The sequence below is a fragment of the Dioscorea cayenensis genome, chromosome 14, assembly GCF_009730915.1.
Source record: "Dioscorea cayenensis subsp. rotundata cultivar TDr96_F1 chromosome 14, TDr96_F1_v2_PseudoChromosome.rev07_lg8_w22 25.fasta, whole genome shotgun sequence".
Lineage (NCBI taxonomy): Eukaryota > Viridiplantae > Streptophyta > Magnoliopsida > Dioscoreales > Dioscoreaceae > Dioscorea > Dioscorea cayenensis.
Genome location: NC_052484.1, coordinates 20,834,948 through 20,860,561, shown reverse-complemented (window position 1 = coordinate 20,860,561; position 25,614 = coordinate 20,834,948). Strand labels below are relative to the sequence as shown.

The 25,614-nt window shown below is 35.9% G+C and overlaps 5 protein-coding genes across 6 annotated transcripts; 3 read left to right on the top strand and 2 right to left on the bottom strand.

The window, feature by feature from the left end:
* The first annotated feature begins 1,414 nt into the window (after window positions 1-1,414).
* Window positions 1,415-4,385, top strand: LOC120276307 (ACT domain-containing protein ACR8-like). Its single transcript, XM_039283027.1, has 4 exons — window positions 1,415-1,602; window positions 1,685-2,492; window positions 2,590-2,694; window positions 3,469-4,385. The coding sequence occupies exons 1-4, from the start codon at window positions 1,547-1,549 to the stop codon at window positions 3,823-3,825; spliced, it is 1,326 nt and encodes a 441-aa protein (XP_039138961.1). The 5' UTR covers window positions 1,415-1,546; the 3' UTR covers window positions 3,826-4,385.
* A 5,332-nt stretch (window positions 4,386-9,717) lies between these two features.
* Window positions 9,718-16,340, top strand: LOC120275797 (AT-hook motif nuclear-localized protein 1-like). Of its 2 annotated transcripts, XM_039282504.1 has the most exons (6): window positions 9,718-9,911; window positions 10,054-10,437; window positions 11,763-11,818; window positions 13,913-14,044; window positions 15,133-15,294; window positions 15,757-16,340. In XM_039282504.1, exons 2-6 carry the CDS (start codon window positions 10,077-10,079, stop codon window positions 16,045-16,047), a joined length of 1,002 nt encoding a protein of 333 aa, XP_039138438.1. In that variant the 5' UTR covers window positions 9,718-9,911; window positions 10,054-10,076; the 3' UTR covers window positions 16,048-16,340. The 2 variants fall into 2 exon arrangements, with proteins under 2 accessions (XP_039138438.1, XP_039138437.1); XM_039282503.1 differs by having other exon boundaries at window positions 9,718-10,437.
* Window positions 16,341-16,853, bottom strand: LOC120276252 (pentatricopeptide repeat-containing protein At5g48910-like). The gene has a single exon (XM_039282974.1). It carries the CDS (start codon window positions 16,851-16,853, stop codon window positions 16,341-16,343), a length of 513 nt encoding a protein of 170 aa, XP_039138908.1.
* A 19-nt stretch (window positions 16,854-16,872) lies between these two features.
* On the bottom strand, window positions 16,873-17,832 carry LOC120276251 (pentatricopeptide repeat-containing protein At2g02980, chloroplastic-like). Its single transcript, XM_039282973.1, has one exon. It carries the CDS (start codon window positions 17,830-17,832, stop codon window positions 16,873-16,875), a length of 960 nt encoding a protein of 319 aa, XP_039138907.1.
* Window positions 17,833-18,313: 481 nt separating this feature from the next.
* On the top strand, window positions 18,314-25,483 carry LOC120276389 (transducin beta-like protein 2). The gene is made up of 10 exons (XM_039283114.1): window positions 18,314-18,632; window positions 18,708-18,813; window positions 18,890-18,950; window positions 19,025-19,305; window positions 20,425-20,564; window positions 21,041-21,115; window positions 22,580-22,670; window positions 23,115-23,318; window positions 24,685-24,729; window positions 25,069-25,483. The coding sequence occupies exons 1-10, from the start codon at window positions 18,390-18,392 to the stop codon at window positions 25,152-25,154; spliced, it is 1,332 nt and encodes a 443-aa protein (XP_039139048.1). The 5' UTR covers window positions 18,314-18,389; the 3' UTR covers window positions 25,155-25,483.
* The last annotated feature ends 131 nt before the right edge of the window (window positions 25,484-25,614 follow it).

Genomic DNA, 25,614 nt, shown 5'->3' with positions numbered 1-25,614 from the left:
AAAGTAGTCAGACCTGACCCGGGGATTGACCCGACCAGATCCAGGGGTCGATGGGTTCGACCAAATTGAACCGGAGTCAACAATAAAATATTAAAAAAATATATAATAATTAATAATGATAAAAAAATAATATAACTTATATTTTAATAATTAAAAATCATAAATAATTAAATATAATATTTAAAATTTTAATTTCATATAGTTTTCTTGATATTAAAAAATACCTTAAATAAAATTAAATGTAATATTTAAAAATTTAATTTTATGTACCATCAATCCATTCTTGATTTTTTAAAATCATAAATTTTTTTAAAAAAAACAGGTTTTTAGTGAAAACTTTACTTTTTGAAAAAAAAATAATAAATGACTTTATTGAGGGGTAAATAAATACAAAAATAAAAGGAGTTTGAAATATTTTTAAAATTCTTATTTAATTAATATTTTTTGAAATTTAAAACCCCTTGTTGTTAACGCCGTTTCGTCGCCGTTGCTCATGGGCGGGTGTCAGTGGTGGTCACATGACAGTCAGTCAGATCTGGAACAAGGCTCGCATGCTGCGCTCACGCGACACGTGTGCGATGTTCTTTAATGCATGCAATTGTTCAAACACGTGCACCGCTCACAAGTGTGACCTTACTCCGACCTTCCACTAAGATGACGACACGTCATTATCACTCTTAATCATTGTTCAGCGAGAGTCCGAATGAGTAATACTTCAATGAATTGAAATTAAGGAATATTCCAAAGACTATGTTAGATTCTACCAGAATCTCAACCACATGCCTACTCTATTCCGTCCGTCTCTAAACTCTACACTACTGTTACTTAATTAATAATCAGAGATTAATTAGTAAATAATAATAATAATAATAATGAGGGCAGGACGGTAATTTGAGGCAGGTTAGTTAAAAACTGGCAGGCGTGGCGGTCGTACACCGATATCCCAACGACCTTGGGGACGTGGGCAGAAAACGCAGCGGGCAACACGTGGGGACCATTATGCCCTTGTCTAATGCTTGCGGATCAAGCCACCTTCCACTCCACCCGCACCAACAAGCCGCCACGTGTACATCGCGATGCGTTATCACTAAACAAATAACGCTATGTAAACATGATGCGCTTTGGTGACTAGCTTGGGAGGCAAGCAAAGCACGCTGGAGTCCACGTGGAGGGATTTGGTTCTGCCACGTAGGATGAATTTTTGACCCGGGGTCAGGAGTAGGGTGACGGCCAGCTGGAGAGTAGGTCAGGCTCGCTGCCCTTGCCCATGTGATGTTTCCGTTTCCCTAAAGTTTCCCAAGTTTAAAATATTCGTATCCGTTTCCCAATGGGTGGCATGCCATTGGGAAACGCGTTTTGCTTTTTTTTTCCCCCGATCTCTACATAGAAATAGAGAAATTGTTCGGCGATTTGAACTAAGGATCGGGACCTTGGTTTCTCTGTACTTGTTTCACTGTTTCTCTCCTCGTCGGCGACGCCTGCCTGGAGATATTTAAGGGAGTGGAGGGCTTGTGCTTTGAGGTCTCATCGCTGGCCGGAGAAGGAAATGGAGTGGTCTTTGGATGAATACGAGAAGCTTGTCATCCGGATGAACACCCCCAGGTTGAATTTTTGGAGTTTTTTGATGGTGGTTTCGTTGTTTGGAGCTTTGTTTTGATGATTTTAATCTGGAACTGTGATGCAGAGTTGTGATTGATAATGCTGTGTGCCCGGCGGCGACGGTGGTGAAGGTTGATAGTGCGCGGAAGGATGGGGTGCTTCTTGAGGCGATTCAGGCGCTCATGGATCTCAATCTGTCTATCAGGAAGGCGTATATGTCCTCTGATGGTCGCTGGTTTATGGACGTCTTCCATGTCACTGATCGGTTTGGCCGCAAGCTCGATGGCCGTGTTATACCTTACATCGAGGAGTGTCTTGGCGCCGGTCCTGCATCTCGCTCCGACACCATGGAAGGTGTCACTGTTCTCGAGTTAAGCGGTACTGATCGCCCTGGCCTGCTCTCCGAGATCTTTGCTGTTCTAGCTGACCTCCAATGTGGAGTCTCCGACGCCACAGTCTGGACGCACAACGGCCGTATCGCGTCTCTTATCTTCATCACAAACGAAGAGGATTCTGGCTTCCCCGTCGCCGCCGACTCCCGGAGGCTCCAGCGCATCGAAGCGAGGCTTCGGAACGTGCTCAAAGGGGAGAACGATATCCGCGGGGCGCGGACCGCGGTGTCGTCGTCGTTGGCTCTCGGGATTCATCCTGACCGGAGGTTGCATCAGATGATGTTCGAGGACCGCGATTACGAGCGGATGCCGTCCGGTGACGAGTCGTGGTCACCACCGTCCGTCTCCGTGCAAAATTGGGTCGAGAGGGGGTACTCTGAAGTGAACGTCCAGTGCCGGGACCGTCCCAAGCTCTTGTTTGACGTTGTTTGCACGTTGACGGACATGGAGTATGTTGTGTTTCACGGGAGGATTGATACTGATGGAGATCGAGCTCATCAGGTGGCTCTCAATCAAATTTGTTCCTTTTTTTATGCATTTTGGTTCAATTATATGCGTTGCTTATCTGGTAATTGGGGGGGATTTTTTTTCATAATAGGAATTTCATATCAGGCATAAAGATGGAAGTCCTATCAGTTCAGGGGCGGAGAAACAACGAGTGATTCAGTGTTTGCAGGCTGCCATTGAACGAAGAGCATCCTCGGTACTAGCTAATGCTTTTCTCTTTTATTTTTGGGCTAATTTAAGTTTTCATTTTGCCAATATTCTTGATTGTTTGAGGATTACATATGAGATTCTTGTTTTGTTTATCTTACTGGATTTTTAGTGGAATTTTTTAGCCTTTTTGCTGCTATTTGGGCTGCAACAGTAAATCCAATCTCTGGTTTTGTTTCTGTTTCTATGCGTTTGAGAAAATGATAATTACTAAAAATGGTGTGGTTTCCCATATTCTTGATTGTTTAGTTGATTGGGCTTTGAATTATTATTATTATTTTTAATCTAATTAAATTTAGTTCATTGTTTATTGGTTTCACCCATTTTGTTGAATTTAAGGCCAGTGCTCCTGCATGTGAAGAGAATAATGTTTCCCTCTTCTTCAAATCATTGACTCTTTCGTTGTGACTTTTGACGGTGCACAGATTCTTCATTCAATTGAACTCGCCTTGCTTTAATTATTCTTGGCTTCTGATTATTAACTTGGTTTTTATTATAATAATAATTCAATTTTATTGACTTCTGAGCCTTGGTTTTGTTATAATAATGAAACATTTTCGTTTTATGTGGAATTTTACTATGCTATTTTCTTGTATTTTAGTTAACCAAGCGTGTTATTTAATTACAGTACTGAAAGATTACCATCCAATTCCACATTGTAGTACTGTGCTTTCTTTTCTGAAAAATTAGCCAACTAATCAAAGTCCATATGGTTTATTCCCAGCACCAAGTTACTAAAATTCTGCTCGCTTCTTACTATCAGGGATTGAGGCTAGAGCTCTGTACAGTTGACTGCCAGGGTCTACTCGCCGATGTAACTCGAACATTCCGTGAAAACGGGCTCTCAGTGACAAGAGCAGAAGTATCAACCAAAGCGGAAATGGCCAACAACGTGTTCTATGTAACAGATGCCGCGGGGCGGCCAGTTGATCACAAGGCAATCGATGCTGTCCGAGAGAGAATTGGAATGAGAATCTTGACAGTGAGCGAGGAACCTCAACCAAGATTATGCCAGAAGAGATCCGACAATGAGGAAGCCAGTGGCATTGGTCTCTTCTCCTGGGGTAGCATAGTGAAGAGAAACCTATTCAATTTAGGACTCATCAGGTCCTGCTCTTAAGAGAATACCATATATACCTTGCTTCAATTTCAAGACTCTGCTTTGTGGTCTGTAGATAAAGAACGTGTACCAACTAGCAAGTGAGAAGAAGAGGGAATTAAAGAAAGGATTGTGATACTTGATATTTGTTATATAAGTACCAATTTGGAAGAGGCCCCAGTTGGATTTGATTGGTTTATGGCTATTGGATATCTTGGGGGGGGGCCAATTTATACAAGATATATATATATATAGATATATATTAGTGTTGTAAAAAGTACAAATTAGGGCAGTGTTGTTATATAATCTCGCAGGTGGCTGGCTCTTTGTCTCTGATTGGGGTTTGTATGCATACGTACACTGGTGCACAGGTCTTACTTTGTACATAAAAAGCCAGTTTGTGTATAAATTTCAAAGTTCACAACTTGTGTTAGTTTGTCTTTGTTTGTACATATCCAACTTGAATATATAGTACTGATGCTTTTGTAGTCTTTGGAGTTGATGGGTGGGAAAAAGGGTTTCTCTCTGTACGGTGCCAACTTGAATTCAATTTGGTTGTCATCTCTCTCTCTCTCTCTCTCCTTAAAGGCTGTGGGAGAAGGATCACGTATGATCATGTTATGTGGTTTGCTTTTGTGATTCTAATTTCTTTGATAATATATTTTTTAAATTTTATATTTAACATACTGCATTCAATCCTTTTTACTTGTTTGTTTTACTTAATTTATATAAATTTTTTATTTAGTTATTTTATCTAATTTAGATGAATTTAAAAAAATCGGTTGAAGTTAGTAGGTAATTTAAATTTTACATAAAAATTATTAATTTTTTAAAATTATTTTTATTTAAAATATGTTTTAGAAAAATGTGTAAAATATAATTTATTAGAATATTAAATATAGAGGGTAAATTTTAAAAAATAATATTTAATGTTTCATAAATTTTTAGATAGACAAATTTAATTGATCAAATAAAATTTTTAAAATGTGACAAGTACAAAAGAGGGAGTATATTTTTTATTGATTAAAGTATTTAATTTATACATCAAAGTATTAAAGGTTCGGTTTTCTCCCACTTCTTCACTTGAGATCTATACTGTAAAAACAAAAATTATGCATTTTTATTACAAAAATCAGGAGTGCAATAGAATAATTTCAATGTTTTGATCACCAATAAATAATAGAAAAGTAATAATTCATTTCCCTCTCCTACATGAAATAATGAAATATGAATAAGAACAGACCATTTATTCACATGCATGATATATAGGAATCAATGAATCAAATACTTTAGTTTGATGATGAAATGATTGTGAGCTCAGCATGCTTGTTAGTGCAGATGCAAGCAAGAAGTGCTTGGTGGAAACAATGTGTGGAAAGTGGCACTTTGGGATCTAATTCTCAAGAACCAAACACACCACAAAATCTCTTGCTATCTCATGCTTCCTTTTATGTTTATATATATATATATGTTTATATATATTCATATGAGCTACTTAATCTTATTCTATTCTTATTCTATTTTGTAATTTCTATTTGGCCTTCCACATCACAAGAACCTAATTGTTATTATAATTATTATTATTATTATTATTATACAAGAGTGGAAACCAAGTTGTTAACTTTTTTTACATTTTCATGTTTAGATTAAACCAAGTAAATATGGCAAAGATTTTGTTGGTTCAGGTCATAATCTAACTTTCATATTAGGATGCCAACTTTCAACTCTAGTGTTTGGATATATTCTATTTATTTATTTATTTTTATTTATGGTGTTTCATTCATTGAAATTCTCTTATGCCACTTGATATTAAATTTATAAATTATTTATTTTATGTTATTTGAATTGTTGATTGATAATATTTGGGATCCAAGAAAAAACAAATTCAACAAACATATTTACTGTTAATTATAGTGAATATTTATATCTATCAAGAGTTTATACGAAAATTATTTTTTAATTACCTGAATCTAAAAAAAATGTATTTGTCTTATTTACATTAAATAATCTATTTTTAAATAGAGTTTTTAAGATTTTTATTTGATTAGAGATATCTTTTTTTTTTAACTCATCTTAAATTATAAACCTAAAAAATAATAGAGAATACAATAATTAGTATTCCAACGAATCTCTTTTTAAAGACAACAAAATCACCCAAATAATCTAGATTGATTTATATATATATATATATATATTGATAGCGTCTATGCTTTAAAACATTCCAACAAAAAACATCAGCTGTTTACAACTCATACATTGTAAATTCTTCATTCTCATTTTGAAATATGAAAGAGACTTGAATGCTTTCTTCCAATTTATTTCTAATTGCAATGTATAACATTAATTAATTTCCTTGTTCTTTCCTTCTCTTTGTACTCTTCCAACAAATGCCATTCCCTCCTAAACTTTTTTTCATTTATATATACATATATTTGTTTGGATTCAAAAAGTTATAGGATTCCTAATGATTTGTCCAAATGGAAGCAATGTGGAGAATATAAATTAGCCAAACAAATTAAAGGTTTTAAAAGGTGCAATGATAAAGTAACAATGATAATAATAAATAAAAACCATTTAATGATCAATGTTAACTTATCCAAGCTACTGTTCACTGTCATATTTTCATTGCTATTTATTTATTTATTTATTTATAAATTAGTTAATATGAGCTCTTTCTCATAGTGGTGGCCACCTTTCTAACAGGACCACATAATATATATATATATAAAGCATGGATTTTTTTAATTACTATTGCTCACATTTTTTTTTAAACCTTATTTATTTGTTGCTAAAGATGTGTGAAAACAAGTTCAAGTTTGAAAAGCTTGCTGAGTCTTTAGGTATTAATCAAGTCAAGTCCATACAAGGATTGGGTAAACAAAAGATGATATATAAAAATGTTGCAATTAGAGTAAAATATAAGCGAAACCATAAAATTGATGTTTTAATTTCTTAATTAAATGAAAAAACAGAGTTTAATCAAGAAGAAACTCTTTGGCTTAATTTTCATGTTGATTATTACGACATGATGTAATTTGAAAGGTTTGATGTTTTGCATGGTCTTGAGGACAAAGTTTTCATTCTCAATTAATTAATATCAAATTAATATAAACTTATCTATCAAACAACTAAACATATCCATAAAATCTTACCAACTTATTTTCATACTTTTTTTATAATGAGAAACTAATAAAATGTTTTTTTCAAGCATTTGGACAAAACACAAAAGTACCCCTATTTTTTTCATTGTTATGAAACACATTGAGCATATTCCAAAGTCCCAACAATTAGGGGGAATTATTCTTCTTATTGTCTATGTTTTTCTTCCCCTCCCATTATATCAATAATGAAAGTTTATATGCTTAAAAAAATCATATTGTGATTCTAGTGTATAAATAATAATATACATTTTAAAATAAATAGAGAAATCAATGCAATAATAATTGAATTTTAAAAAAATGTTTTTTATTACTGCCATGGATGATTATTCTTAATTGAAAAATGATCCTCTATGATCTTAGGATCAATAAGAGGTTTATATTCTAATCTTACAATAAAAATATGATTTCGGCTGAATAACTAAATATTTTTCTTATGTATGAAATTATAAATGCATGAATACAATTAATTCAATATTCTAAACTTTGTTATTCTAATTTAAATAAAAGCCCAAAGCAGAGAAGAGAATATAATCTACAAAGTCCATGCATGTCTCTTACTTTCAGAATTCCACAAGGAATCTTGCATCCATCTTGAAAACATTGCATCTTTAATTTGGTGCATCACTCTCTTTATATATTTATTTTCTTGCCAGCTAGGGCCCAGGTGCAACTCCAAAGTTTATTTTTTTCATTCGTAACTTAACTATAGTCTTATTTTATTTTAATAACCAAACTTTAATTTGCATTAAAATAATCATTCATCTTCAATTTTATTTTACTAGGCAATTACTTGATTGATTTGGGGACCAAATAGCCGATGTGGCACCCAAAAAAACTTCAAGTTTAATGATATGTTTAACTTAAGTAGGACGCTTGATGTATCATAGAGAAACTGACACAGATTTTTCAGGTACCACATAAGTATTTGGTCCCAAAATCAATCTAGTGACTGTCCAATAAAATAAAATTAAAAATGACTGATCATTTTGATATAAATTAAAGTTCAGTTACCAAAATAAAACAAGATCATAGTTAAATAATTTATGAAAAATTTAACCCCTCCAAGCTATGTATCATTATATTATATTACATATATATTATGATATTTCTTAATTTGGTGCCTTTGCATGGATTCCAATCTTAGTTGGTACATGCTCTTTTCTCTAATGCTGATTAATTCCTCACAACAATTTGGAGGAATCTAAGCATTAATTTCCAATTTTCCATGAAGCCTTGCATTATGTTCTGATTCTTTTAAAGAAAGAGGTTGTCAAAATGTAGATATTTTTCTAGTTATATTTAAAAGGCAATACTGATGATATATATATATATATATACACACACACTTGGAGTTTTATTTAGATATAGATGTTTATATACCCAGTGCCACTAAGGCCTGTTCTAAGGGCCTTTGGGCCACTATTTATATATATATATATATATATATAAAATGTAATTTATTATTTTTAAAAAATAATTCAAAAAATGTTACAATTTAGCATGTTAGATCCGTAATTTATGTACTAATCACCCCAACGAGGCTTTTAGCATTCACGGAATAAAACGTATTAGCTGTTCATTAGATAGTAAAGATTGGAGAAAGATAATGATTTGTTTATAAAACCATTATTTTTAAAAATAAAATTTTTAAAAATAATTTTATTTTATTTTTATTGGGAAATATGAATAAGAATGGATCAAACTTTGAAATTTTGATTAAGAAAAAATAATAAAATACTAATTTTTCTATGGTAGCAATGGCTCCTGAAAACTTTCTTATTATAAATATATATAAAGAAGAGCTAAATAAAAGACAAAGTAATTAAATAAATAAAAAAAACAACATATCCTGAGATACATCCACAATCTTATCAAAATCTTTATTACAATGAAAAAAAAATTATAAAAATTTATAACGTCTACATCTAGCGTTGCATTTGCAACAACTTTAACGCTGGTCAATAAATATTTTTAAAAACATAATATAAATGCTCATGCCCAAATACATTTATATATATATATATATATATATATCTATATATAAAATAGCAAACGTTTCCTAAAGTGCACGCAATGTTATTTTGGTCAAATTAATTGTTTTATATTATTATTCATCAAGTTATATAATTAAAAAAATAAAAGTTCAAATTTAAGCATTCAATGGGCTGATTTGCAAAGGCCCAACTATTTTAATTTAAGAAGTATTGATTTGGCCTTCTTATGGCCCACCAATGTGAGTTCCTCCTTCTTTCAAGGTTTTTTTTTTTATTTGTTTAATTTTTTTCGCAAGTTTTTTTTAATGAAAATTAAGTCTATATATATATATATATATGGAGTAATTGTTATAAATTAATTAATAAGAAAATAATTCAAAAATGGAAATAATTAATCATAAAAAAGGGGACCAGATTGGAAATATTCCAACAGTTGTTGAGCAACCGGGCCACCAGTCAAAGTAGACCGCCAAACTTAAGAAAAGGACATATTTAAAATTTTTTAAACATTCAAGGCTCTTTTTGCACAAGCTTTAATCAATTTAAAAATACGAGCCCCCACAAAAACTCCATTTTTAAAAATATTTTCATATATTTTTAATTAAACTCCCCGCGATGAACGCTTCAATATTTATTTCAAAATTCGAAACATATACCTCGATGTTTGCGGCTTTTTTTAATTAAAATATTAAATTCTTTTTTCACAAATACCCTTTTTATTTACTCGAATTTTATTACCTTAATTATTTTTCCAAAAAAAAATTTTTTTAATCCCTTTTTTCTCTCTCTTTGTGTCTCACTTTCCTCTCCGGATCCGAAGATCTTCAGACCGGAAAGCGGCGGGTTCGGCAACGGTTTTCCGATCGGTTTAAACCGATTTGGAGCGGATTGAACCGGATTCCGACCGGTTCAGTGAGAGCCGTACTGGTCCGAGAAATTGGCGGGAAATAAGGTTAGGTGAACGAGATGGAGTGGAGTTTCTCGAGTTTCAATGGCGGAAGCTCAGAGAAACCCTAGAAACTTGATAGGACGGGTGTGAGAGCTCTGTTGATTGCTTTCTGTGATTTTGATCTTTGTTGTGGTTGTTGTTCTAGGGCTTTTGTGGGTTTATCTATGAATGGAGGGAGTGGAAGAGTTAGCAGTTGGGTCGGTGGCGGCAACGGTGGTGGAGGGTTCCGGGACGAACCATCCGGTGGCTGCGGAGGTGAACAGCGAGAAGCCTAGTCAGGTAGAGGGAGTGGCTCCGACGCAGGTGTCGGCTCCGGCGCAGGTTTTGGCGGTGGTGCCAGGGACGTGGAGTGGGGTGATGGAGGGTCCGGCGAGGAAGAAGAGAGGGAGACCGAGGAAGTATGGGCCGGATGGGAGCTTGCTGGCGCCGTACACCGGGGACCGCCCGGTGACGGCGAAGAAGCGGAGTAGAGGGCGGCCAATGGATTTCCTGAAAAGGTCCCAACTTGGGTTTGAGATGGAATCTCTAGGTATGGTTTCTGAAAAAAAAAAAGGTTGCATGTTTTTTTCATGGAAATTGTAGTTTTGCTTTGTTTTATAAAATAATTATGATGCTATGATCACTGCTTGGGCTTCCATGCAAAAACTCCGCTTGGTAGGGATGTTATTTGAAGATAAAGCTTGGATTTTTCATTCTCTGGGACTTTTTCAAAGGGAATCATTTTGACTAATGTTTGAGATTTTTTTCTTTTTTTTGATCTTGGTGCTGTGATTAGTGTTGATACATACCTTGAAAAATTCGATTTTGGCGAACCTGAGGTTTTTTCTTTCTCTTCATTCATCCTTTGCTGTTTTTTCTCGTCTGCTTCTTCTTACGTCCTCTTTCTCTGTACTTTCCTTGCTTTCCAACTCTCTTATCTGAATCGGATATGATGTCCTGTGGGGCAACGCTTCGTGGGTTTGCTCCTTCCTCTTTGGTTATGCTTAAGATGCTACATCTTTTAGTTCATGGGGCCCTTTATCTGGGACTTGTTTTCAATGCCTTCCTGACGGGATTTCCTGTCTTTTAGGGAATCCTGTTTGTGCTCTTTGTTTCTTTGTAACTCTAACTTCTCCACCACACAAACCGTGGAGTTGTTGAGAGTTTGTTGGCTTATAGATTTATGCCATGTGGTCTTATGTGGTAAGTATCTGTCTCTGAGTCTATGCGTTCTATTCTTTTGTTTCCTCTGTTTTTCTTCTGTCCTGTTTGGATTTGGTCTTTGGTTTTCAATTTGGTTTATTCATCTGTGATGGAAGATGACACATGACAGTTAGTACAATGGCAGTGGGGCTTGCTGCACATGACTTGGAGTTTTGTTGTTTCTCTTGATGATGACTTCAAATTTAGGTTTTAGTTGGTGTTTAATTTTGACTCTAGCTACTCCATCCACCTTTATTTGTTATAAGAATCTAGTTTTTGGTTTGAAAGGGCTGAGAACGAATATCATTGTTTTGCATTATTGTCAATGATGTGAGTGCCAGAACAAAGCTATGATATTTTTGCTTTTTCCCTTATTGTTATCATAAGGTAATCTCTATTCTAAGTTATAACTGTTCATTGTGTTCACTAGTTCATTATCTTGCTCCGCGCTGAAAAAGCTTTTATCATTCTTCTTTCACCACTATTCTGGTTAACTCTGCGAATTGTTTTCTTCATTGTTTTTTACTTATTAGATGGTGCCATAGCTAGAACTAATTTACAAGAATTGTTAGTGCACTTCATCTCATTTTTTGTGCCCTTCCTCTAATATGTCTTTTCAATTGCATCTGGTGTCTGCAACTTTTCTAATTTGCACAAAGTTATATATTGCAGCATGCTCTGCTGGTACACATTTTACACCTCATGTCATCAGTGTGGCAGCCGGTGAGGTATGTCTTGTATTGAATCCTTCTTTTCATCTAACTTCAGTGAGCTTCCAAATATTACTTGTAGAGTAAGATATTTTAACAATGGCCTAATGATAGTATTTGTGTAATTCAGCATGCATGAAATCCATGGTGGCCAAATCAATGGAATTTTTGCCTTTTACCAAAAAGAAATGTTATATATTTCTCATTATTTTACAGCTGAAAATTTCAATATTTTGATTCATTCAGAATATTTTAGCATTGTTGTCAAAGGTTTTGTGATCTATAAAGAAAAATAAGCGGGTTTAAGCCGGATCTTTCCCTTCATTTGTCAAAAAAGTACCAATTCCTGGATTTAAATGAAATATTTTCACTGAAAAAATTTTTAATTCAAATTTTATAAAGGGTTTAACTGATTTTTTTCAAACTGTAAATCTTCTCTTATACAGTTCTCAACCTTGTCACATGTGCCCATTTGAATTGTAGGTTGGCCTCATACTAGTCTCTCTTCCTCACCTGGCCTTCCACCTTTCCCCATCTTTGGTGGCAAGCGTTCTCCATGCCAATCGTGGATCTTGTTATCTTGCATCATCTTCTTTGCACCTTGCGCTCATAAGGCTCGTTTACACCCCTAGGGTTAGGGTTAGGGTTATGGTTATCCATTGACTCTCATTACAAGATTTAATAATTATATATTTGGCTTTTATCTTTTAAAATTTTGATTCATTACAAGATTTAATAATTATATATTAGGCTTTTATCCTTTAAACTTTTGATTAATATTAATTAAATTAAATTATTATCAACTCTAGATAAAAAAAGTTTTCCCTCCAAGTTTGATTTTAAAATATACTTGCCCCACCCCAAAACCCCAACCTTTTGGCTGCCCTTAACCCTGTAATCAAACACATCCTTTGATAAAAAATAAAAAAAAAGGAATTAAAATTTTCTTCATGCAGCCACTTTAGAACCTTTGGTACAACCAAGGATCCTAAAGTGATTTATCTTTAGATAAACAATCAAGGAGGACTGGTTCTTATAATCATGGTATAGTGAGGGACATTTAAATTATTTGTGATATTACCTAATATAAATATAAATACCTGACATGAAATTTGTATTAGAGATAACAATGCTAAGAGTCATATCAGTCGATTTCGTAAATTTTGGTGTGAATATATAGATTTTGGGTTATCCCAATGAATTTTTAAACAGACAACCAAATGGAATACACTAGAATATGATAAAAGCAAAGTAACTTTTCTTTTATGACATCACTGCTTACGATAATATTAGCACTAGTGAATATTAACCAAGAAATTAGCATTAGCCTAGTCATTAATTAGACTATTACAATTTGAATTAAAAAGTACTTGTTTGAATGTGTTAACCATGTCAAACCTCATGGTCAGTGTAGGAATAACAAGGAATAAAGGTTCCATGTCACAAACATATTCCAAAATTCTATTCCAGCTTATCCTAATTTAAATTCTATTCCAACTTATCCTAATTTATTCCATCCACAACCTAATACCGCCTGAATGACTGGAATTTAAGTTCAAGTTGACATTGTCTAAATAGTCATATTTATGCTTATTGGTAACGCATTAGCATCATAGTGCTTTTGGAGAACAAGATGAACATCCATGTATAAAATTTTAAGTGGTGTGATAATATTTTCATTTTCAAGCTGTAGACGGTAGGATGGGTTGTATTCTGTAGGTTATTCTCTATCGTTCCAAATTTCATATTTGAATTTGTCATTAACAAGATGCTTTAATAGAGTATCTGCAACATTGAATAATATTCAATAGATAGATCTTGCAAAATCCATTTTTTTTATTCTTTGATAGTATTGTTTGTGAAGGTGCCAGTTTTGTACACGAGTAACCAGTGTCCAGCTTCTTTGGCAAACAGGTTTTCTAATAAATACATTTGTGCCGCTTAATATTGATAATTTAGATCTTCTGTGATTTGTAATAAGTTGTTAGTGGCTTAGCTAGGGTTGGCAATTGAATAGTTCATTTATACTAACCAATTCAATTTCTTATCATGTTCGATATTATAAGCCACTTGTTACCTGTATCATCCGTAACAGATCATTTCTATTTTTAGGATGTCACAATGAAGATCATATCATTTTCTCAGCAAGGGCCTCGGGCTATTTGTATTTTATCAGCTAATGGTGTCATTTCAAATGTCACACTTCGCCAACCAGATTCTTCTGGTGGTACATTGACTTATGAGGTATGATAACTTGATTTATTTCTTTTTCTCTTGTCAGGGTCATGATATCTGAATTTGAGCAGTTGTACACTTTTCTTTTCACATGGTTTTTTTTTGTATACAATCTAATTATTAGACCATTTCTGCATGCACATGCAAATCATGTCCTTTATGCTGTAGCTTGCTGAAATTCTAACCTTTTTTTGGTGAGAAAATTATACAATTGTCATGTGGCAACATTATAGCTCCCCCCTTCTATATGTACACATTTCATTGATGACTGCAGTAATTAAGTATTTTATAGGCAAACCTATCTCTTTTAGTAAGACTTGTGAGGTGGGGGATGGATATTGACTATATTGACAAGATTTTTAAAATGAGATGAGGCAAGGACACCTGATTCATCTTAATTTGCATGGGTTATTAGAAGGTTGCAATATATTAATGCTTAGGTAAATGTATGCAAAGAACGTTTGCATGATTCAGGGAAAAAAATATTAGGCTACCACTTCTGAAACCTTTCTGAAGGCTTTTGTGATCCTTGAGTTACTTTTCTTGGTGCTGTTGTACTAATCTTTCAGTATCTGAGATGTTTTCTTGGAGCAAAATCCATGCTTTTGCATCTAAGAAAGATTTCAATATCAGGTATTCTTCAGTTCATTTGAAGGTTAGCTGCAATCTGTTTGTCATTGGCTTAGGATTTTTATTTATTCTCTTCTAGGTAGAGAAAGGGTAATCTAGAAATAAAGAGGAAACGGTAAAACAGCTCGGTGGTAAATATTCCGTTGTTGTAGCGTAGTTTGAGCAAGCTCTGGCTGCTATTATGAAGTGCAATATGCGGACGTCTCTTCTTCAAAATGGCTTTGCTTAGTTTGGCTTGAGCAGAGAAAATATGACCACGTCTTTCTATTCAACTATGTCACACTATAGTTTTTTTAGAGTTTTCTCTCTAACGATGCAAAAATTTGAAAGGGTGATGAATAATTTCGAGGTTTAACTGGAAACCTAAGCATTATTTGGTCCAAGTTATTTGGAATCTCACCCTCTAATAAATCCTCTTCTTTTGTTTGAAGTTGCTTTGTAATAAGTTCATCTGATTATGTACGTAGGGTCGCTTTGAGTTACTTTCTCTGTCTGGATCATTCATGCCAACTGATAATGGTGGGACAAGGAGCCGACATGGTGGAATGAGTGTCTCTTTGGCTAGTCCCGACGGGCGCGTTGTAGGTGGGTGTCTTGCAGGACTATTGGTGGCTGCTAGTTCTGTGCAGGTACTTCAAAATCATATACTGTTTGATTCACCTTGCCATTTTTCTCTTTTTCTTTTTCCTTTATGTTCCACACTTGTCTAATTGTAGATATATGAGGTTTGGTTGCATTGAAGGATTGGTTCTGAAATATTCATCATCCTAGCAAATCTAATGGCATATTTGATGTAATCGGGTTTTGAATTGTTCTTGGATGGAAAATCTCTGATAATGGTTCCTTTGTTTCCAAATGATTTGTGCCATGTGAACAATGAGCATGCATCACTGTCAATGACTCAATGTTATCTGGCAATTTACCATCATATTACAACTGTTGATGGATTACAGTGTAGAAACAACATCATCCGATTTTTGTTCTAGGATTTTATACATGTCTGATACATATACCAATTTTGATTTTTTGAGATCTCTGGTTAGTGCTAGATAACAAATGATATCATATGATCTAACTTCATGCTTGTTTAGGTTGTGGTGGGCAGCTTTATGCCAGGTTATCAGATGGAGCAGAAGATTAAAAGGCCAAAATACGAGACTGCATCAGTCGCCAAACCAACAGCTGCAGTTCCAATATCGACCATAGACACCGAGGATGTATTTGGTGATGCGCAAGCACAGCAGCAAAGCTCGACAAGCCCAAAGCCCACACTTGCAGCTTCCGCATCCTTTCGGGGAGAAAACTGGTCAACTTCTCTTCAATCAGCACCAGATGCAAGAAACTCCATGACTGATATCAACATATCATTGCCAACCGGGTAAAGCAGTATGACTGACTGCTTGTAGGGTTTCTCACTGATCAGAACTGTGCATTCCACAGCCTCTTTCGATCTTGGTGAATGCTAGCAATTGAATTTCTGCAACCCTCTTGCTTGTCTAACATGTACACTAGCTTTCTTGGATTTTTCTGAATTTTATTTTATTATCGTAGGATGAACTGATGAACCTTATCCATATTTTAGGACTACCAAATTTGTCTGTCTTTGATTTATTTTCCTTGACCTTTGTACCGGACATTTTGATCAATAGTGCTGGACCTTTATTTGTTTTCTGTATTACCAATAGTCCTTGCATGAGCAGAGTCCTCCCATGAATCTGTGGAAGCGATTGCAGTCCCTAACAACAATCTCTCTTTTGTAAGCCTGAGAAATCAACTTCATTATATCATGGCAATCCTGACATATTCTCAAGTTCTTTGATATCCTTATTGGTGTCGGTGCACTTGTTCTGATCAAGCCGAATGCCACAGCCATCTTCTCACTGTGAATGTTCTCCGACTGCTCACGCATCTTCTTACCTTCTGTTCTCCCCATTTCATCAAGCATTGTCTTAATCTCCTTCCACATCGGGTGCGAGAATGCAGCAACCCCAACCATGAACTCATGCATCTCTCCGGCAATCTCAATCCAGCTCCTGCCCGTTGGTTTCCGACCAACCTTAATCCTCAACTCTGCTGTCTTCTCCTCAAACCCTGCATCTCTATACATGTTTGACATTATCAAGTAATGGCTTGTGCTACTCATCGTCTGCTCTTCTGTGACAATTCTATCAAGTACAGTCTCTGCCATCTTTATATTCCCATTGATCCTACAAGCATTGAGCAAAGCTCCCCATATGACATGGTTGGCCGGGACTGACATGCTGAGCAACTAGATCAAATGCCTCATCTATCAACCCTGCACGGCCGAGCAAATCCACCATGCAACCAAAGTGCTTAACTCCGGGTTCAATTCCATACTTGCTTCTCATCAACCCAAAGTACATCTTCCCTTCTTCTACTAGCCCGGCGTGCGCACAACCGCAAAGGAGTGCAACGAAAGTGACGCTATTTGGCTGCACCAGCGCGCGCTGCATTTCATCGAACATCTGCAAGGCATTCATTCCCAGCCCGTGCAATGACAGTCCATGAAGCATTGAGTTCCAAACTTGAACGGTTTTAGCACTACTAGGCAATAAATCAAACACCTTGATGGCATCGTCCAGGCTACCACACTTGCAGTACATGTCGACAAGCGCGGTTGCGAGGAAGGGGGTGGGCTCCGTGCCAGTCTTGCTTAGATGGGCATGGGCTCCTCGGCCGAGGTCAAGCGCGCAAAGGGAGGAGCAGGAGGCAAGGAAGCTGACGAGAGCGAAGGTATCAGGGACGATGCCGAAGTCTCGCATTTGGACGAACAAGGAAATCGCTAAATGGGGGTGGTCCGAGCGAAGGCATGCGTCAATGGCGGCAGTCCAGGTGATGAGGTTTCGGTGGGGCATTCTGTCGAACAGTTGAAGGGCGGTGTCAAGATAACCACAGGAGGAGTAGAAGGAGAGAAGTGCGGTCTGGATGAAGACGTCGGAGCAAAGGTCGAGCTTGACGGAGATGGCGTGGAGCTGGGATCCAGGGGAGAGGGCGGAGGAGTTGGCGCAGGATTTGAGGAGGCGAGGGAGGGAGAGGTAAGCCTCAGTTCTCGTTAGGGTTCCATTGCCATTGGTGTACAATGTGCCGAAGCTTGCGTTCGTGGCCGGAGTTGGAGGCGGCCGGAGTTGGGCGGCAAATACTGCCATTTTTGCGAATCTCAAAGCATCGATATCCGACTCATCCAACGGCTGGCTATATAAGCACTTCCTCCTCTGTATTGTTAATACAAGTCTGTTCTGTTACAATCTTTTGTAAACATGAGCTGAAGACATATTTACGAGAGTGTGAGTAGTCGTAGTGCTTATGTATGTATGGGTTTTATCCCTCTATTTGCTTTGTCGAGTTTTATGCACACTCTATGTTTTGTAACAAATAGTTTACCTTTAGAAATATATATATATATATATATATATGGTCAAAATTACCATTCCTAACTCCTCATAAAAAATTTTAAAAATAATTCCATTAAAATTAATTATAATACTTCCTTATAATTTTTTATTATATTTCGCCATTAATTTTTTTAGATATTACTCCATTAGAATTACGAAAATTAGTTAAAAAAAATAGAAAATTTTAACAATATAATAATATATATATATTAACCCAAAGCCTTCTCTCGGATTCTCTTCTCCAACATCTCACTATAAACCTCCACAAAATCGCTGCATTTTCTCCCGTTTCCCGCGAAATCAACCCGAAAATGATCTCCGATCCATCGTCATCGATCCCCTTCATCTCCTCCATCTCCATTCCCTTGCTCACCGCCATTATAGGCGCTGTCGTCGCCCTCCTCTTCGTCACCGACTACCTCCGTCGCAAGAGATCCGAGGTCGCCACCATCGCCCAACACCTTGATGCCAAGGTCGATGATCAGAAGCCCTCCCGTCCTCCTCCCTCCAAGAAATCCCATCCCAGATCCCACCACCACGCAGCCGCCGACAAGGTCCTTCTCGGCTCCCATTTCTCTTTGTTTGCATTCTATTTGGTTAAAAATTGTCTTTTGTTGGTGTAATTCCAGGATCAAATCAAAAGGCACCACCCTCTCGACGTGAACACTTTGAAAGGCCACGGGGATGATGTTACCGCCCTCTGCTTCTCGCCTGATGGCCTGAATCTTGCTACCGGTGCGATCATCGATCTGTAGTCGTGAAGGTTTGTGCCACTTTTGAAATTAATCTGGTGTTAATTTCTGTTTTGCAGTGTGCGGTGATGGAGTTGTGAGGATTTTCCGGATCGACGATGCTTCCAGCAAAAGTTTCAAGTAGGTTTCAATCTATCTGTGTCTCTCTTTTTCCTTATGTTGCGATTCTTGTGAAATTCATGATTGTTGTGCAGGCTTTTAAGGTTGAATTTGCCGGCTGGGGCACACCCGACAGCGATTGCCTTCTCTGAGGGGGAGACTTCGGTTGTGGTGGCGGCTCAGACTTTGTCTGGATCCTCTCTTTATATGTATGCAGATGTGAGTGCCCCCAAGCAGCAAGTTAAAATTCCCCACCCGGAGATCAAATGGGAGCACCACAAGGTGCATGATAGGAGCTCTGTGTTGACCCTTGTTGGAGCCTCTGCAACCTTTGGAAGTGGTGATGGGAGCACGATCCTTGCTTCATGCTCTGAAGGTATTGATTAGCTGTTACTTGTGTTTTTGAATCTGAGATTACTTTGCAATAGTAGATTTGCCCCAATTCAATGAATTTATTGCCCCAAGCAAATGTGGCTGGACACTCAAAAATTATGTGAGGTTTTTGCTAATCGGAAAAGACATCTTACTAGCATGTCATCAATTATTCCTCTAGGTTAGAGTTCAAGCAATTAATGCACATTTGAAAAACTTGATTCTAATGTGACCTTGCATGGCAACACTCCCCAATTGTTCCCTCCAGCCACCTTCTGCTTGGGGATTCCAAGTCCTCCTTCAGAATGAAATTTAAGTTTTGTGGCTTGGATACTAAACCAAAACTGATGAGAGACATGAGAAGTAATGTAATATATTAGAGGAAATTGACAGAGAAATGTGATGGCAATAACTTTGCCTCCTTGATATCAGTTGATACCCATGCTTATGTTCACATCAACTGAAGCAGGAGTTAGTGAGATGAATGTTGAGCACTGTGCTTAGTTTTCACTGCAGGTTTCTTGTGTTAGACTTACTTCCACTTCAATTTGTCTAAAATGTGTACAGGAACCACCCTAGATGACCAAAGTGTGTAATGGCACTACAGTTTTCTCTCAAAATTGTTTCATGATGAATGTATTGGACGTAATCAATAAATTCACAATTTTGAAACTTATGAAGGAGACATCAAGGTCATTTCTAAGGCTATACGCACTATAAATCATGGCAATGATAGAGATGTGACCGCCTTTGGTATGATATTTGAAATGCATGATTTTCTTGCCTCCAGACAATTTAGGTGTTGTAAATCATTATCGTTGAGATTGATATGATTCCATTTTGAACATGTCTCACTGGTTTTGTGGAGGTAGTACTTGAACCCAAATCCAGTTGGCTAAGGTTCATATTCTCCTTTTTGTTACTAATGTGTAAAAATTGTTGCCAAAGATACGCCATTTGATTTTCTTCAGCACTGATATGACGGCTTTACCTTGCTTTCTGTTAGAAAGTTGGAGTACAAACATCATCTAGATTTTTTTTAACATTGATAGTCAATATCTTCCTTCTCATGCATTTATCTCTAGATGTATATTTGTTAACTGTCTGTTGGCTGTTATCTCAGGGACTGATATTAAAATTTGGCATGGAAAAAGTGGTAAAGAGCTGGGAACTGTTGACACAAATCAACTAAAGAACAACATGGCTACCATTTCCCCAAATGGGCGTTTTCTGGCTGCTGCAGCCTTTACTGCAGATGTGAAGGTTAGCTTTCCCTCCTATTGAATAATATTTCCAGCAAATATGTGTGGACATCAAACAAAGAAATTGGGATGCGTTCAATTGGCATATTGCCATTTATGCGAATTGCTTCTTTGCAAATCATGAGGATGACCCAATACTAGAAAAAAAATTCTAGTGGCTTTCTCCTGTGCTTGACCGTGTGATACTCAATGAGAGTGACATATTTATCCTCTTTTTAAGTACCACAAGCAACTATACTAACTAAAGGAGCCTGGTGAACCACCGGCATGTGAAGTTGCAGAGATTTTGGTTTATTCTGCTATTTTGATTTGTGACCCAATGCTGATTATTGATTTGGCTGATGCCTTTCAAATTTAATTTATGTATCTTTTCTCAAGAAGTTTTCTCATTCCTAGAAATGTTTTTGCCTGGGAAGTGGCAAGAAAATTCAATGATTATCTGTTTGAATACTGATTTGGTTTGCTTGGTGCTGTTAGGTGTGGGAAATTGTTTATTCTAAGGATGGTTCTGTCAAGGAGGTTCTGAAAGTCATGCAACTAAAAGGACATAAGGTAAGATATACATACTGTTTTTGTGTTTTCATTGTGTGGACCTTTTCTTCAGACATGTATGAGTAATGCTGAAGTTGTGCCTGCAAAACTGAAATTTTAAATCCCAAAAGAGTAGTTAATTGTATGTGTTTTCTCTCTTCGTTTCATTGTGCATTTTGTGCTGATGTTATTGCCAAGGTTTGGATAAATGATACTGGTGTCATTGTTGGTTCTAGTTTCAAGGTTCTATTCTTGTACCACGCCCTTTGAAACTCTAGCTTTGTTGCAACTCTGGATGTAAATTTGTACTTGATAGTAGATGAGGTATGTTTGGGATATTGATTCAGTCCCATACTTTCTAATGCCTTCCATAGTGGACTATACCTGCTTAGTACTTGTCGGAGTGATGAGTTAGAGGCTATACCATGTATTTTTTACTAATATTTGATTAAACTATGTAGTTTTAGGAATGAGAATGTGATGATTAGTTTTCATGTTCTTGGTGCTTTTATCAAGGGAAAAAATTTGTAGTTTTATAAATTTGGTCCCCCGTCATTTTTAGCATTGGAAACATGTAATGAACAGCTATAAACACATCTTATCTCTGCAAAAAAGATGGATTTATTTTTTGTTTAATAGATAAAGAAAGGAAGCCAACAGGTAACTGCCTTATCTACCTTGTGAGAGCTTATTCATATCATAAAAAATGAAGATTCCATAATCTGCATGGAAAAATCATAGATCCTCCTATTAAATCAAACAAACTTGTATTCTATATTCAGTTCTAAGTTCTTGGATAGATCAAATTTTTGGAGCTTTAATGTACATGGCAAGGATCTCATTAGCATTTCCTTTTTTTAAGCGGGCACTAGTTCCCACTGTAGGATGGATTCCCACTCCTAGTAATGTTGATTAATTGTTTGATTTTGTTTAACACTGGGCAGGGTTGGTATGTAATGAGGCTATTCCTATTATTCTAGCTTCTCATATTTGTCTCATTGAATTGCTGTTTCATGCATTTTGCTTGATCTTGTTTTATTATGTGAAATTCAAATGTCTGCCAAGCATCTATGAGCCTGTACTTGCTTTCTGTTCCTTTCCCTGGTAACTGTTTGATGCTTTGAAGGATGAAACATAGATCCTCCTATTAAATCAAACAAACTTGTATTATCAATAAGATTAAATTAAAAAAATGTGTACATCCAAAAGTGCACTATGTTTTTCACCTGCATTCAATTTGTTTGACTGTTTTCTATATTTCACCCTGCATGTTTTATTTATTCTATATGTTGGTTGTCTTATTTTCTTATATGCAAGTCCTTTATAATGTTGCTGGTCTCTTGTCATTTTGTGTTTTCATTCAGCTTTTGGAATTTCTTGTGGGCGGCCTAATTTTTGTGCCTTGATTATGATTTCAATTTGCTTTTAACTAAGATTTCCTCAAAGATTATGGTTTTAATACCAAATGACTTTCTTTGTGCTCAGAGTGCGGTAACCTGTTTATGTTTTACCCCAAGTTCAGAGCAGATCATTACAGCATCTAAAGACGGTTCAATTAGAGTTTGGAATATCAATGGTATGTTTGAGTAAATTGACACTTTTCAGTGGTTGATTGCTGTGCTTAACATTTTTCTATGAGAAATGTTGGCAAGATTTGCATTACTTTCTAGCTATTTCTAGCAGAATTATAGGTGAAGCATGATATATATGGGCTTTTATTGACTGATCTCATCATTGTTTAATTTTTCCTTATCCATTTGGAAAAATGCTCTGGATTATGTGCTATTATATATATTTATATATATTGTCTGTGTGTTAATTTCTTACTTATGTATTCGTCTTGAACTACTACATTGGATGCTAACAGTAACAACTAACAATCGTGTGTTACTGATATTTAACATGCTCATGATGCATATGATGGTTTTTTGGTGAAATTTCTCCTCTGAGAAAATTACCATATTAAAACTTCCAGTCTTATTTTCTTCTAATTCTGTCCACTGTTCCTTTTTCTGTTCAGTTCGATATCATCTAGATGAGGACCCGAAGACTTTGAAAGTGTTTTCTATTCCACTTCATGATGCAAAAGGTTCTACTTTGCATTATGATCATTTTAGGATCTCGCCTGATGGCAAGATCCTTGCGGCTACTTCTGGTTCGATTCTGCAATGGTTATGTGCTGAGACTGGAAAGGTTCTAGACACTGCTGACAAATCACATGAAGGTTTGACAAGTTCCCTTTCCATGTTGCTGTGCATCTCTTCTTTATTCACAATCGACTTTCATGAAACCATGTCACTATAACCCTGCTACACTTGACTTGTCTGGATATGTGTCATCTCTTTTGTATTCTTCTTGCTGCACTGCAAAGTTCCAAGTAATTATTTATATTGATCCCAAACTCAATCTCCACAACTCCTTTGCGACTTTTTCATTATGAGTGAGAGGTGCGTTACGTGTTGCAATGAAGGAAACATAGGAAGAATTTTTGTGGCAAACAGGCGAACTAATCTGATGTTGGCCATGACTTCTGATGCCATGTGAGACTATGACATTGAAATGAATGGGAGAAACACAATAGAATGCATGGATAATTAGATAATAAGATGCACATTAACTTGTATTATTCTCAAAATGATTAAAAAACTCATTGAGAACTTATTTAACTTTGTTTGAACTGTTGTTTAGTACAAGAACTTCATATAATCTAGAGGTGCTTGTGTTTTGATTTCTGAGTGGAGATAATAACCAAGCTATTTATGGCATTTTCTTTGTAGCCATTGTAATAAAAAAGGAGCTTCTTTGAATGTTTGAATTTGTTTCAAATCGGGCAGGTCTCTAGTTTCCAAATTGTTAGGATATCACTGCCAGATCATAGCAACTCTATCCTGCATGAGTGCTTTACAATTCTGAACAATTTTAGATTCTTCTTGGGCTTATGTTTATGTTTATGTTTATGTATTTTCTTATTTCGCTCCTTCCTTTGCATTGTTGAAATTCTAAAGGATGGCCTGACCAAATGAGAATGGACTACAGGCTTTGGCTTTTGTTTTCTAGGCAAAAAAGCATGCATTTACCTTTTAGATTTGTGAGTTAGTAACCTTTAGGTGTATACCTTGTGTAGAAAGGCCTTTACAAATGCCTTAGGCTCATTTTTTCAAGTTGAGACAAATAAATGGCCATTAAATAATGTTTTAACTGAAGCGGTAAGAATGAACTAAGCCAGACAGGCTTATCTTTTCCTCATTCTTCAATAAGTAGTTTTGAATTATTTTGTCCATGTATCCAGATGCTTAACATGCTTATAAAATATCTTCAATGTGTGGCCATGCTATTAAGATCTATTTAAGGTTTTTTCTTGGGGACAACTTCGTGTCATTTGCCTTTTTTTTGTAGCAGATCAAGTACCTATTCTGACTTAAGTTATGGTTTATATTTGGTGTTCCACTAATTCATTAAAAGCTTAAAGGAAATGTGGCTTTATGAAATATAATAATTGGACAATGAAGTTTGCTTAATGCCTTGCTAATTCATTTGTTTTTCTCCTTTTGGTTATTTATGTTGATTAACACCCTTGACATTTTTTACAGGTGTCATTACTGGCATTGCTTGGGCCCCTCAATTGATTCCAGCAGGTAACAGTTTAAAAAATTTTCCTGAAAATATACAATATCTCTGATAAGGGCACTTCCTGGTATCCTACTCTTATTAGTTCTAGGGTCCTTGGTCTACAAATTTTGGATCAAGTCAGTAATTAAGCAGTCAAATGCAAAGGTTTCTGATAGCTGGGGGGGTTCCAGGAGAATTAAATTTGTGCAGCTTTGCCCTAGTAATAATAGTGTTCATTTATTCTTTTTACTCTCTATGGTTGCAAAAGTTTCCCAATCAGCAACATTAAAAGGCCCATTATTATATTTCTGCATTTACTAGCTCAACTTCTTACTTTTAACTGCTTTGTGTGACAAAATTTACAGGGGGTAAACCTGCTCTAGTTTTAGCCACAGCTGCTGTGGATAAAAAGGTGAAACTGTGGCTGACTCCAGAACTTCATTCATCATGAAAAAAGGAAAAAAAAAAACAATGTACCTCATAATTGTCTCCTCCAGTTTACCTTCATCTGAGTGTATTCAGGTGTCCAATGGAATTCACCACAATGAAAAAAGACTGATGAAAGAAAACACAACTCAGATGCCTTCACATCTTTATTTCCCTGACACAGCACTTGGAGGATTTTGGGATGCATACAGAGTTAAAATAATGCAAGATTATTTCTTGTTTTTATGCAAAAAAGAATAGTTACAGCTAGTCTTATTGAAGGTTGATAGAAAGATGTTACTACTTCTAGTGTTTATTTTATTTTATTCTATGCTTTTAATTCCTACAGTTAAATTGAATTGTATGATGATCCATATTATCAAGTAGGGTTTTTCAGGGAATTTAGCTTATAAGACTTATCAAATCATACTTTTGTGAAGTTCTTTCTGGCCTATCATTAGTGATTTTGCTGCTTAATTGGAAGC